General features: G+C 37.8%; 2 protein-coding genes across 2 annotated transcripts; one reads left to right on the top strand and one right to left on the bottom strand.

Moving 5' to 3' along the window:
• Positions 1 to 1494: 1494 nt before the first annotated feature.
• LOC131977211 (uncharacterized) lies at positions 1495 to 6498 on the bottom strand. Its single transcript, XM_059340411.1, has 8 exons — positions 5964 to 6498; positions 5620 to 5729; positions 4739 to 4827; positions 4344 to 4444; positions 3569 to 3684; positions 2623 to 2812; positions 2468 to 2547; positions 1495 to 2008 (listed from the first exon to the last, which is right to left on the bottom strand). Exons 1-8 carry the CDS (start codon positions 6496 to 6498, stop codon positions 1880 to 1882), a joined length of 1350 nt encoding a protein of 449 aa, XP_059196394.1. The 3' UTR covers positions 1495 to 1879.
• A 1459-nt stretch (positions 6499 to 7957) lies between these two features.
• Positions 7958 to 10658, top strand: uba52 (ubiquitin A-52 residue ribosomal protein fusion product 1). The gene is made up of 5 exons (XM_059340678.1): positions 7958 to 8000; positions 8504 to 8615; positions 9440 to 9526; positions 9742 to 9844; positions 10504 to 10658. Exons 2-5 carry the CDS (start codon positions 8513 to 8515, stop codon positions 10595 to 10597), a joined length of 387 nt encoding a protein of 128 aa, XP_059196661.1. The 5' UTR covers positions 7958 to 8000; positions 8504 to 8512; the 3' UTR covers positions 10598 to 10658.
• The last annotated feature ends 4908 nt before the right edge of the window (positions 10659 to 15566 follow it).

Genomic DNA, 15566 nt, shown 5'->3' with positions numbered 1-15566 from the left:
ACCAGGCAGGATCTATCACATGCTGAAACCTCTTCCTTCTCCTTTACTGACATGGAGGCCTAATACTGATGTTTGTTGCTTATTTATGTTTATTGTGAGAATTTTTTAAATTATACTTTTATTGACACTTTGTTTACTGTGCAATTAATATTTTTGTTGTTTGTTTTTTATTTGTTTCAAGTTCGAAATAAATAAATGCCTTAACTTACACTTTTGACATGGTGTCTTTACCAACTAATTTGTCTTTGTTAAACCTTTCAGTTGTCAATTATTTTTCACCAGTTAATAACACAATTCTACATGGTGAGTAAATCATATCATGGACCATTTATTTCCCCATTGCCTCACTACAATATTCAACAGTGCTCTAATAGTCCATACTTCTATAACAGTATTGTTACAATTTGCAAGGTCATAGGTTTGATCCAGAAACATGAACTTAAGGAGAACTTACCTGCTCAAACATTAATGTAGAGTGTTTTAAATGTCAAGGTGCACAAAAAAGTATTGATGATGTCAATACTTGTGTATATTATCTATTCCATGGTCTTAAATTAACATTTCTGGCTGAAAATTAATCTGTGATTGACATAGGTTTGGCACAACAAACCAAAGCAAACCAATGCTGTCTAGCCTATCCTGGATTTAGTGTATCTGGTGTTAAATAGTGTTCTCTAGCTGTTCCCCTTGGACCTGAGCTTGGTGGACTGATACTCCAGCCCTTACCTGCCTGTTCACCAGGTCGATGAACTCCAGATTCAGTTTATTTACGTCTGCTCGCCTGCCAACTTTTTTTTTTATCAGCAAAAACCTGCATATTAGGGTCAAGGCTGTGTTATTGCTACAACATGGATTGTTTTTGCAGAGTTTTGTAGTCAATCATGCTTGAAGGAGAGGATGAGAATCTTTCTGCAACACAGACGCTAACCTTCTTCTTAGCGGTTAGCGTTGACAGTGTAAACAGGTGGAAGTAGGCCAGTCAGTCCATGGCCTGAATATGACAGCTAAGGTTTATGTTTAAGCCACCTAACTGCTAAAGCTGCTTCAACATTTCACACTCTGATGGCCACTGAACTGCTCTGGGTAAACATTTATTTATATATCGGCCCAGTAAGATTATGAGTCTGTGCAGTCAGGTAAAACGTGACCATGAGGCTTTAGGTGGATGCATGTTTCAAATTTAAAGGAATTTTAAGTTGGAATGAGTTGGAATACTAAGGATCAGTAGCACCACTACACCTCTGTTCTTTGGGTTGTTCACATTTTTTCGCTGTTTGCTTAGAGCCACTAGCTTAATTTCCAGGCTATTTCTACTCTACACACTAGCTACAAAGCCTCACAATACACAAGCAAAACATTAAACATTAAACATTAAACATTAAAAATTAAACATGACTTGCAAAAGCAAACGATTCTTGCAAAACACTTCAATCTCGTTTAAAAATGTGTTTTTGCATCACAAACTATAAATTGAATAAATACATGAAGCACCAATATGCACTGATTGTATAATTGAAAAACATGCAACAAGTAGTGTGCAATAAAGTTTTGTCATAAATGTAGTAAACAACAAAACATTTGTATTCTGAATATAACACCCACATCAATACAAATAAAAAAAATCTTCCCAATATGTTCTAACACTCCTCAAACAACAAAAACACAATAAATACATGTTGTCCTCCATTGTTGTCCAAACCAAATGTCAGTTATTGTGGTCAAGCTGTGAAAGTGTTTCTATCAACGCTGGAAGGCAATTAACAAAATAGTGCAGCAATGTAGAGAATGTGGTCGCAGTTTTGCAAAAAGCATGATACAAAATAGAAAACTAAACATATAAAAACTCTTCTTGACTCTTGGTTTGACTTTATAGCTTTAATCACCTCATGATAAAATGAGTGTGGAACTGGTTGCAGTAGGGACGCTGCGTGGTCGGAGGTTTGGTGGTGTAGGTTTCTCTGTGGGTGGTGCTGAAGATCTGGTGTGTTTTAGGAAACCTGAAGTTGCTCTGTGATTAACAGGAGAGGCAGATGATATAATGTTAGAACAGGAGAATGAAACCTTCTACCTAAAGCTGCTGCTGCTCCGACTCTTTCTACGACTGATGAACAACTAGTTTTACTAAAACTAACAATGTTATCACACTATTTGTATTTGTTACCACGATGATAACAACTACTACACTGCTGCTGCTGTTACGACTACATAAAACGCTTTCTGATTTATAATCTCACCTTCGGCAGACATGCTGCTGATTTATATATATATATATATATATATATATATATATTTCTGATTTATAATCTCACCTTGGGCAGACATGCTGCTGATTTATATATATATATATATATATATATATATATATATATATTTCTGATTTATAACCTCACCTTCGGCAGACATGCTGCTGATTTATATATATATATATATATATATATATATATATATTTCTGATTTATAATCTCACCTTGGGCAGACATGCTGCTGGTCTGCAGGGCTTCAGAGGGAGGAAGTCAGTCTTGGTCATACTGGGTTCCAGCTCATATTCTGCCAAACAGATTAAACACATTTAATAAATATAAATCGCTTCCTTTAAACACAAACACACCACAGTTCCCTCACCGAGTCCACTCAGGATGTTGCATGGCAGCTGGGCGGCTGGTTTGGCCGGCTGGCCGTCCCGTCTGCTGAAGGTTTCTCTGGCCGTGGTGGTGTAGTAGCGTCCCGACAGACTCGCTGGGCTGAACTCCACATGGCTCCTGGTCATCAGGTCAGCACCAGACACATAGACGGGACGCTGTGTGTGGTTCAGCTACAGGAGCATCAAAACTGTTAACAATGTTCATCACAATCATCTACGTCTATAGGAACGTGTGCTAAAGTGATTCAATAACATAAAAAGGTTCATTTGTTATTACGTTGGTGGACATGGAGAAGTTACTTTCCTAGCAAAAGCTGTAGGACACTCTGATAAATTTAATTTTAGGTAGTAGTTGAATTTAAAATATAAATACAGATCGAGGTGATATAAAAGCTGTGGTGAGCAGTGTAAGAAAGGTGTGGTGGTGATCTGAACAGAACTACAACATGATCAGCTGGTGGAGAGTCAGATAAAGCACATTCGATGTCTTACCATCAAACATTTTATTTTGTATATACTTCAAATCATAAGTCCTCTATATAAAAGTTCTGTTAGAGGGTTCTTAGTTCCTCCATGTTCCACTGTGTTTTATCTTGCAAATATTTTAGATAATTTAATAATAGCCTTGGTAAATATGGAGCAGTTTCTACATTCCTGGGAAAAGTTATAGAGGGACACACATTCTGGCAGACTTTATTTTGCAAATATTTTAGATACTAACTAATAACCTAGTTAAATATGGAGAAGTTACTGGGTAACACGCTTTTTACAGACAGCATTTTCATGTTTCAGAATCTGTCCTCTCTACAGGTGATGCCCTACCATCATTTGTTTTATATTGTACATATTTTGTATCATCTCAATTCTGTACCAATAAAAATATAAATACAAAACAAAAAATGATATTTAGGGGATTAGTTCTCTCACATGAGAGAAGGAGCTTCTGCTGGTGGAGACAGACGTTCTCTCTTTGTTTCCCTTCGTGTCTCCTTCAGGTAAGGAACTGCTTGTTTGGTTCCTTTTCTCCACAACAACTGGATCATCTGCTCCCAAATAAACAACACACATTAAAATAAGCAGGACAACAGGATGAGTATTGTTACATCTGCATCTCAATATTGTGTCGTCTTAGTTTTTTATTGGTTTAGAATGAAAATAAGACAAATGTCAAAATTGTTACCTCATGTTATAAATTTGTGGAAAGTTTGTCTGTAAAACATTTAAGGACTTTAGACCAGAGGTCTAAACTAATGAGCCTGCAACATTACTAAAAGGTCACAATGAGCACTTATTAATATGGTTTTTATACAGTGAGGACCAATGAGAGACTTCTGAGAAATATCTGAGGAAAGCTAGCCTGCAAGTGAAACTCAAGACTAGACTTGAATTTGGTAAAATGAAGAGGTTATGGTGCCGTAGACTTTCATATGATGCATATTTTATAAAATTTAAAAAGAAAATATTTTACTGCCATTCATAAACCTATGAATACAAATTGATTTTGGCCTACACCAATGATAAATTAAAATGAAAATGTAAAGAAATAACTGTTATTATTTTGTGTATTTTTTGGTCACAGCCACAGGGAGCCGCTGTAGACCATTCAGAAATATTAAATATTAAATATTAAATATTAAATATTAAATATTAGATATTAAATATAGTCTTTAGGCCCAAATACACCAACACATAAAGCACTCACCAGGTTTGTGGTGACAGAAGGTTTCTCTGGTTGTGGACGACCAAACGTTCTTAGAGAAATCTCCGAGGTTCAGCTTCAGACGCTCCTTCACCTCAGCAGGCCTGCACCAGAAAACACATGATGCTTTTCATATATTATTATATATATTTATTATTATATTCATATATCTGTATGGGGATAAACTCAACACCAGATAATCTGCTGTTCAAGAGTAACAATAATACTGCTTGAACAAAATATTTTAGTCAACTTTGAATCAATCAAATATTGAAACATGCAATAAGATGACATGGTTTCCTCTACAGTTTGACCTGATCTGTTGTTTTCTGATTTAAACTGAGTCATGTGGAGGTTTATCATGTATTTATTTATCATGTCTGTTTATCATATCAGACCTGCATACAGGAGGCCAGCTGAACGAGGCAGTGTGGGTCGTGTTCTTCTCTGTTTCCTTCATAGGATCACCAAAAGTCACTGAGGAGGGCTGAAACAGTTACAGTCACGCTTTAGATCTGATGACAGATTTGTGATGGAAAGCTTCATATGAAGGTCAATGTCACTCTTGTGTCTACTCAAAGCTGGCGGTGCTGGTACTCCAGGTCATAGCATATCATTAGCATACACACAGTTGTTCCTGAATTTACTCCTGCGTTGTGACTAAACCAATAATACACCATGTATTATGTATGTAAACATACAAGACAATAAAAATACACATTTTCTCAGCAATGAGGAAAGAATATGCAAGAACTTTTCTGACCTTTTACTTGAGTAAAAGTTCCTATACAACAATGGAAAAGCACTCCATTCAGGTCATTCATTGAAAATCTTACTCAAGTGAGAGTTCAGAGGTTATCTGCAAAATGTAAGAAGCATTTTAATGCTGTATCCAGTCTAGGTGGAGCTAGTTTAACTTGTTTTATATATTGCTATATAGCTGAATCAGAGAGCACATTCATTACACTTCAGGGCACTCTGGACTTTTTCTTTTCTTACTATAGAGTGACTATAATTGTAAGGTGAGAGGAAATGGAAATACTCAACTTCCACTGAATGTAATTTTGCTTTGATACTTAAGTTACTTTAGATCTTTGGGGCCGTTTCAGGCTCAAAAATGAAGATGTTTTAATTTAAAATGTGGTATAAAGTGTCTGCTGCTCATTCATTTGATCAAAAGAGACTTCAGGACGGATTCTGCATTATAGCTAAATATTATAGCTAAAGCAGAGCTAGGGGTTAAAGTAGCTGATGACCAACCCTGCAGCTGCTGTGTTACCTTCTCCACAGGTTGAGCCGCTCGGCCCCAGACTCCCTGGAAACAGTCGCTGTACTGGGAGACAGAAGTGTGACGGCGCCGGTCCCCTTTGATTGTGGGAAAGCCCTCTACTGCAGAGAAAAGTTTACATTTACTACACAATACTTTCTGAAATGAACCCTGTTATTCATTACGAGGCTGACCGTGTCCTAGCATGATTACACTGGGAGAGAGTTAATTCCTCACTGAGTTCACAGACTGATCACATTAATCATATCTGGCTCAGCAATTAGTCCATAATTTAACACTGTTTTAATTAAAAAAAGGAAAATAGTCAGAATGAAACTAAGAATAGTGTCACAAACCTAGATGTTTAGAAGCAGCTTTGACAGCAGGACAGTGGTGGTGTGGGGTGAAGGAGGCTCTGCTGGTGCTGGCGGGGGTCTTCTCCTCATCGAGGGTCTTCTCCTCATCGAGGGTCTTCCTGGAGGCCTCTGGGGGTCGGATGGGAGAGCGAGGGAGCTGGAAGGGATGAGGACAGAACCTCTCAGACTGCGTGGTGAGGAACGTAACCTCTGCAGGGTCCGTCTGCATCTTGAAGTTGGTGTTCAGCGTGGTCCAGCGTGGAGTGGTGGGGGTCTGCTGCAGGGGGTGGGCATGGTAGGAGGCCCTCGCCTCCGTCAGGTACTCCTTCAAGTCCTTCAAGTCCTTCAAGTCCACCTGAGCCGGGGGCGAATAAAAAGGTTCTGCCTTCTTGGCATAAACAGGCCGGAAGTGCTCCTGGAAACTGGTTGAGTACACATCTGGGATGTTCCTGTCCAGGAAGGGGATGTTGGTGGACAGGAAGGAGTCTTTGACCACAGGACGGGCTAGAGTCAGGGATTTAACCAGCGCAGCCATCTTAGACCACCAGAGTCCTCAGCTACATTACTTAGACCACCAGAGTCCTCAGCTACATTACTGTACCTCTTCAGACAGGCATCTCCTCCTGCAGCAGGTGAAAAATGCTACAATGCCTCGCCATGGAAACCTCTGTGCTGTGGAACATGATGATGTTGATACTGTTGCTGCTCCTGCAGAGAAACAAATGCTGCTCTGGTGTCCAGTTACCCGGCCCAGTAAAGTTACCCGGCCCAGTAAATGTGAGCATGACACACAATTATCCAAATGTAAAACATGTTAACAATGAGGACAAAGACAAACAAATGATCACAGCTAAATGAGCAGCCCTGTCAGAAAATAATGAGGTCATTCAGGATGTTTAATGTAACTAAACACTTTAATCATATCTGTTTTGCTTTCTGTTACAGAAAGGCAACTCTTGCTCAGCTATAGGAAAGTACTAAATATTTGCAGTGGGCCAGCTTCCCCTTTTTAAGTCTCTTGCATAATTTAGCATTACCTTAGATAAACTGACAATATCAGCTTGCAGAGGAGCAAGATTCTGTCTGCACTTGGTTGTACAATGCATTTACATTGAAAGCTTTTTTTTTTAGGTTGAATCAAATCAAATCAAATCAAAATTACTTTATTTATCCTCAAGGAGAAACTTAGTTAGTCTGGTAACTCTGGAAGAATGAGACAGCCTGTTATATGCATAAAACCACATCAAAAGAAAGGCTTTGGTGATGTAACTTGCATGTTTTATATGGAGATGAAAAAGTAGCCTACAAATGTAATGTAACTTAAAATTACATTGTTAACTGTATTTGCTTACTTTATTTGTTAAAAAAAAAGAAAGAAAGAAAGAAAGAAAGAAAGAAAGAGCAGCAGCCCGGACTCTGACTGACTGACTCTGTTGAACCTCCAACACACATCACAGAAAATGAAAGGCAAATTGATTTATGTGCTTAAACTCCAAATGTAAATCAAAGCAAATAATTATCTTCTGTTTTAAAGCTGAATTTAAATGAATTGTCCAGTCTTAAGGCGAATCACACTGCTCGATGTCGCCCTCCTCAGGCTACTTTTGTAGAAAAAACAAATAGAATATTTAAAATATATGTATTTATATTTAAAAATGTATTTTAAAAAACAACAATAATAACGACCAGGAATATACATGCTTGGTTCATAGACTGTATGGTTTGGTTGCCGTAACAACGATAAGCAGAAGTCTTTTTTATAATTATTAATTTACAGCGGCTCTTTTTAATACTTTTTTTTATCTAATCGAAATGAATAATGGGCATCAGCGGCAGCTAAATACATTCTAATGTGTTTAATTAACAACTTTGATAGCCTTTTTAAAAGAGAAAATAGACAAAATCCAACCTGAATTTAAACCAAATCAAAATTCACTCGCCAGCTTTTATTCCCAAAGGAAGCCCAGCGGGGGAAGTGACGTATTTGAGCGGAAGCCTGTTCCGGTCTCTTTTCGTTGAGGCTCAGCTAGCGGCCGGGTGGGTACACGTTCTGTCCAGCAAATATTTATCGATTTACAGTGAAAATTCAGTCAGTAAATGCGATTGAAACAATATATTGTTCGTTGCATATTGTCTGCAACTGTCTATAAGTATAACTGGATCAATTCGAGGGAAGAAAACCGATAAATAGTGACTAAACTCCGCGCTAACGGGACGCATGTGGCGAGGCCCCTCGCCGAGTCCCCCTGATGCTAACGCTAGCTAGCATCAGGTGCTAACGCTAGCTAGCATCGTTAGCTGCTGACCAAAAGTCAGCTAAACCGTTCACAAGTAATACAACGTTAAATGTTTAAAAATAGTGGAGATATTACAGTTTGGGTCTTATTAAAGGTGTATAACGGATGAATGTGTCATCCTCAGAGATGCTGCCAGTCATTGTGTGAGCAGAGAGTTAAACAGTTAAACTTGTGTGAGCAGAGTCAACTTTAATTAACCTTTATTAAATTTAATTATTATTAATTAACCTTTTTCTCTTCCAGCCTGCCAACATGCAGATCTTCGTGAAGACGTTGACGGGGAAGACCATCACCCTGGAGGTGGAGCCCAGCGACACCATCGAGAATGTCAAGGCAAAGATCCAGGACAAGGAAGGTGAGCAACGTGACAGACAGTTAGCTAACAGCTAGCTAACAGCTAGCAACTTATACCTACTGACTCCATAGTTAGCTAGCAGCTAGCAACTTATACTAACTGACTGCGACGTTAAAAGTCTCTGGAAGTCATCATTTACCTTCAGCCTTTCTAGTTTTCCAAGAGAACTAAAACTAAGTTGAAGTCTTAAAGGCACACTGAAAAAAAATGTAGTCACATGTACTTAAAACAAGCCAGGCAAGTTACACAAAGTGTTTGTAATCTTTACTCAGACTGTTTCTAAGTAATTATTTAATAGAAACACTTCCTTTTTTATGAAAATACACAAGTACAGATTCACTGATGTCCCTCAATTACATTTAACTCTGAAATATCAACTAATTAAGTCAATGAACTGGTTTAGTGAATATTACTTGGAACTGATGACACATAATAAACAATCACTAAGTAATGCACCACATGAAAAACTGCTATTTTAAAGTAAAAGCACTAAATTTGTATTTCTTTGTAGAATTTATATAGATTGAAATAATAATTACAGGGCCAAAACATTTTTTTCAGTGCAGTATGCTTTAAAGTGAACAAGTAGATTTTGTCTAATGTTAAACTAAAATTCTCTGCTTGCTTTCAGACCGTTATGCAACTTTCTTTCATTAAAGAAAAATAACAAATATTAGGATTTAAATGTAGGAACGCATTTTTTAATTTGTGACATCGATGTGTTCTGGAGGGTTTTCTAACCACTTTGCCTCTTGCACTTAATAAAACCTTTTGTTCCTAGTCAAATGTAAAAGTGGTTTTGTGAAGTGTTGCTGTGTTTGCAGGTATTCCTCCTGATCAGCAGCGTCTGATCTTCGCTGGCAAACAGCTGGAGGATGGACGCACCCTGTCGGACTACAACATCCAGAAAGGTATTTCCTTTTTAAAACGAGGCCAGATGGGCTGAATGTGTCAATGTTCACAGTAAACTGTTGTCAAGCTTCTGAATTATAATTTAAATAATACAACATTTAAAACAGAAGTCCCTAATGTACCTGGTTCTTATAAAATGCTAAGTTTTTTGTGCTGTAATGCGGATGTGACTGAACTTGATTGACCTGGAGGTGTTTCTTCTTTGCTGAACCAGAATCCACTCTTCATCTGGTCCTGCGTCTGCGTGGAGGCATCATCGAGCCTTCTCTCAGGCAGCTCGCCCAGAAATACAACTGCGACAAGATGATCTGCCGCAAGTACGTTCTGAAAATCATTCTGTTTTTAACTTTATCCAAGGATGTCCAGCACTAATGTTATTTACTGACGTGGTAGCTTCAAGTTTAAACACTTTGTCACCACAAGCAGTTTGGTTTCGCCAGTTACATGAAAGAGAATAGTTAAATAATCACAAGGAATTATAAGGATTTAAAATAAGATGGAAGATTACTGTAATTTAATAGCATTATTAGTGTAAACATGACCTGAAGTTAGATGTTGGTTCATCTCACATTGTTAAATACCTCAAATCCAAACGTTCTTCAGGAATCACTGAACGACCAGTGATATTATTATTATTATTATTATTATTATTATTATTATTATTACTATTAGTGTTCATGTTTTGTTCACTTGGCTGAAAACTGATTTATGGTGTTAGATGTTTTCCTAAAGTTGGTAGCTCCTGAAATACATTTTTTTTTGTGTAAAAATACCCGTATAACCAAATCTAATTTCAAACCTTTTAAGTTGTGTCCTCATAATGAACCTCGTGTCCTCATAATGAACCTTGTGTCCTCATAATGAACCTCTGGGGAGACGTGTCCTCATAATGAACCTCGTGTCCTCATAATGAACCTCGTGTCCTCATAATGAACCTCGTGTCCTCATAATGAACCTCTGGCTGTTTGTGCTGCAGGTGCTACGCCCGTCTGCACCCTCGCGCCGTCAACTGCCGTAAGAAGAAGTGTGGCCACACCAACAACCTTCGCCCCAAGAAGAAGCTGAAGTAGACGTTCTGACTGAATCGGCTCTCTTTACCATTTTGTGAGAAAATAAATGTGAGAAAATGGAGCTACTTGTCTGACTGTATTATTTGTTGGTGGGAAGAAATGAATAATTTAATTTCTATGAGATATCATATCTGGGGCTCTGCAGGGTGTTTTTACCTGCGAGGGGAAAAGTAACTAAAAAAAGTTGAATCTTGTGCAATGAATGTATTGCTGTTTGCCAAATGTTCCTAAAATACGATTAATGAGATTCACCAGTAAAATCTGGCAAGTAATTAGTCAGAAGTCTGTTTAATAAGTTATGAAGATAATTCATTAAACCTGCTGGTTGAAACTAACAGTAAGTTATCTCAGAACCTGACGGCACCGGCCGGTTCGTTCCCGTCGGGAGTTTTCTCACCTTTTTCATTTCAATTTGGCACAAAATTCCATGTGCATCTGCATCACTAACTCCAGATTAATAAACATTTCACGTGCTGCTAGCGGCTGAATCCAACGAGAAGACGACTGTGCTAACACTAATTTATCAACGCCTGCGGCTGTTTAATTATCAGCTGAAAGAAATTCAATGTCAAACCTGCTTCCTGCACTGTTGAACCGGTTTGAACCTCTTTAGGCTACAAATCAACCGCACGGTGAAATGTCCTGCAGAAACAAATTAATTACTATTAACCGCTTATCCTTATTGGAAATAGTCAGATAAAATAAGTTCGATGTGACTGTTGAATACAAAATTCTTAAAGAGGAAACAAATAGTGAAGGAAAAATACTAGATATAAGACATATAATATAAAACTGAAGGAATGTTGAGCTATCTGAGGTTATTAAATATTTCCATCACACAGACAGCAGTGACTTTGCATGACTGAGTTTTAATGTTAAACAGTTCTATACAAATATAAGGAACTCATCTCACATAGTCAAATAGAAACAGCTGCTCTCCTCCAGTCATTCTGGTGAAACAACAAAACAAACTTTAATTGACCAACACCAGTCGACAGTTTTCCTCAAATGTACCGATTCTTAATGAAAGTCAACGGGACTAAAAGTATTCTGAGGTATTCTGAGTCGAACTGAAAGACCAAATGTTTTAGACACTGAAAAATGAGCAGTTCAAATCAAAACACACGTTAAATTTAGGGACAAAATCTGAGATGAACTTCAGCATCATGCAGAAGTTTGGTGTTTATTCCAGTTGATGTTTTAGCGTGACAGTGGTTCTTTGGTTCTGCGTTCTCTCTAGTAGCTGCAGCTTAACACACATTAACAGCGTTATTCCAGTGTATTTAAGGAGAAATCTGCCCACATTCAGTCTGTTTATTGCTGCTCCATGGAGGCTTTAGTTTGATTTGTGATGTTCCTGAACTTGTATCCAATAATTATGCTGTTTTTCTATATTTACATCCCCAGAAGGTCTCTAAAACATCTTTAACCTGTTTAAATGCACAATAAGACTTAATACACATTCTGTAATTGTCTAGTGTCCCTTAGAGGCTTGCCTGTGTTGGGTCCTGCAGTCAGCTAATGTATTTTCAGTATTTTCAGTGTTGTGTGCATTAATGATACACTGGAACAAGGCTGCTGTGGAGCAAAGTGAGGAGCCTCGACGTCTTCATGCTGATAAAAGGCTGGCGGCAATCTGTCATAATCTGGTGGAACAAAAAAAATAAATTGTGAAAAAAAGCACTTCCATTGTTTAAACGGGTGAAAAGAGGCTTTACAGAGCTCTCACTACCTACAAATGACTTGTTAACTATAAACAGGCTCTATGCTAGAAACGTTATTGCTAATTGAGTGTTTAACAGCTGATGTCAGTTAATAACATGTCAAAATGATGAAACGTCAGCAACATAATGCAGAAAAATAACATTTCTGTATTGTTTTTTACTAATATCTCTTTAAGACTGGAAACTCCAACATGAGCTGTAATAAAAGTTGCTCAGATATTATTCATATCCAGTCTATGGCTCAGACACACAGACGGTCCTTGTTAAGCCTGTTTAACTCTTGTTTTTGGGTTCTTTTTATTATTTTTGACATCAGCAGAAATGGTCAGAGTCATGTCCATAAACCGTACGTCACCGGTTGTGTTTGAACATGTTTGTTGGTATAAAACTGTCACCAACACTGTTAACTGCTAACTTTGTGTTAGCCTCAGCTGAATGATGGGGAACTGTTAACAAAAGTCTCAACTGGAAATAAATAAATCTCTCTATACCCATTTAGCTAAATCCTTGATGTAAAAGTCCAATTTCATATTTTGCAGAAGCTGGGAGTAATTTTTTGTTAGTTCTTTTGGTTGCATGGTTTCATTTTATTATTTTTTTATTTGGATATTTATTGTATTTTATTCACATTCCAATGTCTGAATATTCTTCAGCCATAATAGTTCATTACTTTTTGAAAGGGTGTACCTTCATATTATACTTTGATATTATCATTAAAACTGGTATTACATGGACTTAAAATAAAACAATTATATCATTTTAACACAATAATTTTTAGGAGAATGTATCAGTTATTCTGGTTGTCTGTAACTGACCAGGGAGGCCTCTAACACTAATCCAGCCAGGACGAGTTGTGGTTATATGTTTATATGTTTATATGGTTCTAAATATCCAATGAGATGAAAATGATTGCAGGTTAACATAATAGTAGGTTTTAGTTTTATAGGTGTTATAACATTATGATCAGTTTCAATCCCATTTTGACATGTTAGTGTGATCAGTTACTGCACCATCAGCTGCCAGACTGCACCTTATTGATATTACATCTGAGAGATCAATAACTCATCAGGCCGAGAAGCAACGATCGATAGATTCTCAATCAGAAGTTCACAAACAAACTGATAGACAAATCAATAAGTATCAATAAGTACCTATTTACTAAAACTACTGCAGGTGTGCTTTTTAACTCGAGCATTCTCAGGTGGCACACACACACACACACACACACACACACAGACACACACACACACTAACACACACAGCTTCACATTCCTTGGCAGGTTCGGGGCGTCTGCAGAGCTCATGCAGTGTTCTCATAGTGTTCTATGCAGTGTTCTCATAGTGTTCTATGCTCTGCGGCTCTCTAAGGTTATTATTATTATATTATTATGGTAAATGATCGTGTTGAGCAACACACAAACTAGAACTGGTTCTGTGAACACTGACATGTAAACAAAATCAAACTTGGCACAAACATGATCAAGTGCAACTGAACAGTGGGGGGGGGGTCTGGGGCCACAGGCCCACGGGGCCCCAGGACCAGAGGGCCACAGGACCACAGGCCCACGGGGCCACGGGGCCCCAGGAACTCGACCGGTCCTTCCAGCGCCGGTCCAGCTGTCAAGAGGCAGAGAGGAGAAACCTTCCAGCCGCAGCTCGACTTTAGTAGAAGTTTGGCCAGAAGTTCTGATTTCTGTGAGAAAACCCATCGATGAACATGAATAATAGAGTGAAGTGGTGAGAAAGAGTCCTCATTAAACATGAAGACCCGTCTGTACGCTGGAGGTCCTCAGAGAAGATGGAGGTTGGTGTGGACCAGTCCAGGCTGCTGAAGCTCAACTGACTTTATTCAGTCATTGTCCGTTTCTGGCTGCATCTCCACAGTGATGAAGGAAGATGACATGACCTCCAGGTTGTTATTGAGTAAAGTAGACGCCTGTTTACTGCTTCAGCCTGTCTGATTGTTCTAGCTCAAAGCTAATTATAGAAATGTTTTTCTGAAAGGCTTATTCATACCACACAGTTATTAGTCTGAGCCTCATTTTATTTCTCTGTCTTCTACCAAACTGCAGTGAAAAAACATTTATGGACAGTCACTTTGGTCCTATAAACCAAACGTCCAGAATTATGATCAAATATTTATGTTTAATATAGGTATAAAAATGTAATTGGCCATAAAACTTTCTTTCTCAACCATCTGAAGGCCTGATGGGATTTCTGCTGGAGCAGTTTTAGTGTCTGTGCTCTGGTTGGATGGTTGAGACCTCCAGGATATTATCATCTGATTCTCTCATAGTTTCACTCTTTCAATAAGAGAATATCATTGGATAACCATCTGCACCAAATAAAGAAACATCACAGAAAATAAACTAACAAACAAGCAGAAACTCTTGATGCATGTTGTCTACTTTTGCAAAACAGCAAGCTGAAACCCAGCTGGTGCAAGTTCTCCTGTAAAGGTGCTTTGTATATTATTTTGATTATTAACAGTATTATAGGTATAATTTCCATAAACAATTGAGACCATCACTGAAAAGACTCTACTCAGCATTTTACATTAGGTTGTTCCTGTCCTGTATGTTTTTATGCATATTTTTAATTTGCACATACAAAAGTAGAAAATGCTGAAAATTACTTGAAATATCACAAAAAATGTATATTTGGTTGTGAAACAGTTGGTGTGTGATGGTGACAGATGGAGGGAATAAATGAGACGTACATGAAGCATGTGACTTCAACATACTCTTAATCCAACATTGTTTCCAACATTGTTTCCAGAGCTGCAGTACTTAAAGTTTGGACTCTAGACCACTTTTTAGGTTGTTGAGGTCTTGGTCTTGGTCCTGGATATTAATTCAGGATCAGTTGTTGATTCTACCACCATGATGCATTGGATCAGTCTGATGTTAGAGGATCAGTCTCCATTATAACTCCTCATCACTACATTAGTTTATTAATACATTAATACATTATTATTATTATTATTATTATTATTACACTATAGCCTTGAACTCTTCTACTTAAGTAATTTGGTCTTGACTCGACTCATTTAATGGTGTCATCATTCTCTGCAGAATCGTGTCCAACTAGAGAATTGGCGCCATCTACTGTTAATCAGAACAAACTATTTCTTAATAACTGCAGTTGATGGAAACACACATTCATTTGCATTTTCTTTTTTTTTCTTTTTTGTGGGGGGGGGTTGCCTACTGTAAATCTCCTCTTCAGTTGTTTTTTTTAAAAAC

The sequence above is a fragment of the Centropristis striata genome, chromosome 9 (genome assembly GCF_030273125.1).
Source record: "Centropristis striata isolate RG_2023a ecotype Rhode Island chromosome 9, C.striata_1.0, whole genome shotgun sequence".
NCBI classification, from domain to species: Eukaryota; Metazoa; Chordata; class Actinopteri; order Perciformes; family Serranidae; genus Centropristis; species Centropristis striata.
The sequence above is the reverse complement of the archived record's forward strand: the minus strand, read 5'-3'. Positions and strand labels throughout refer to the sequence as shown.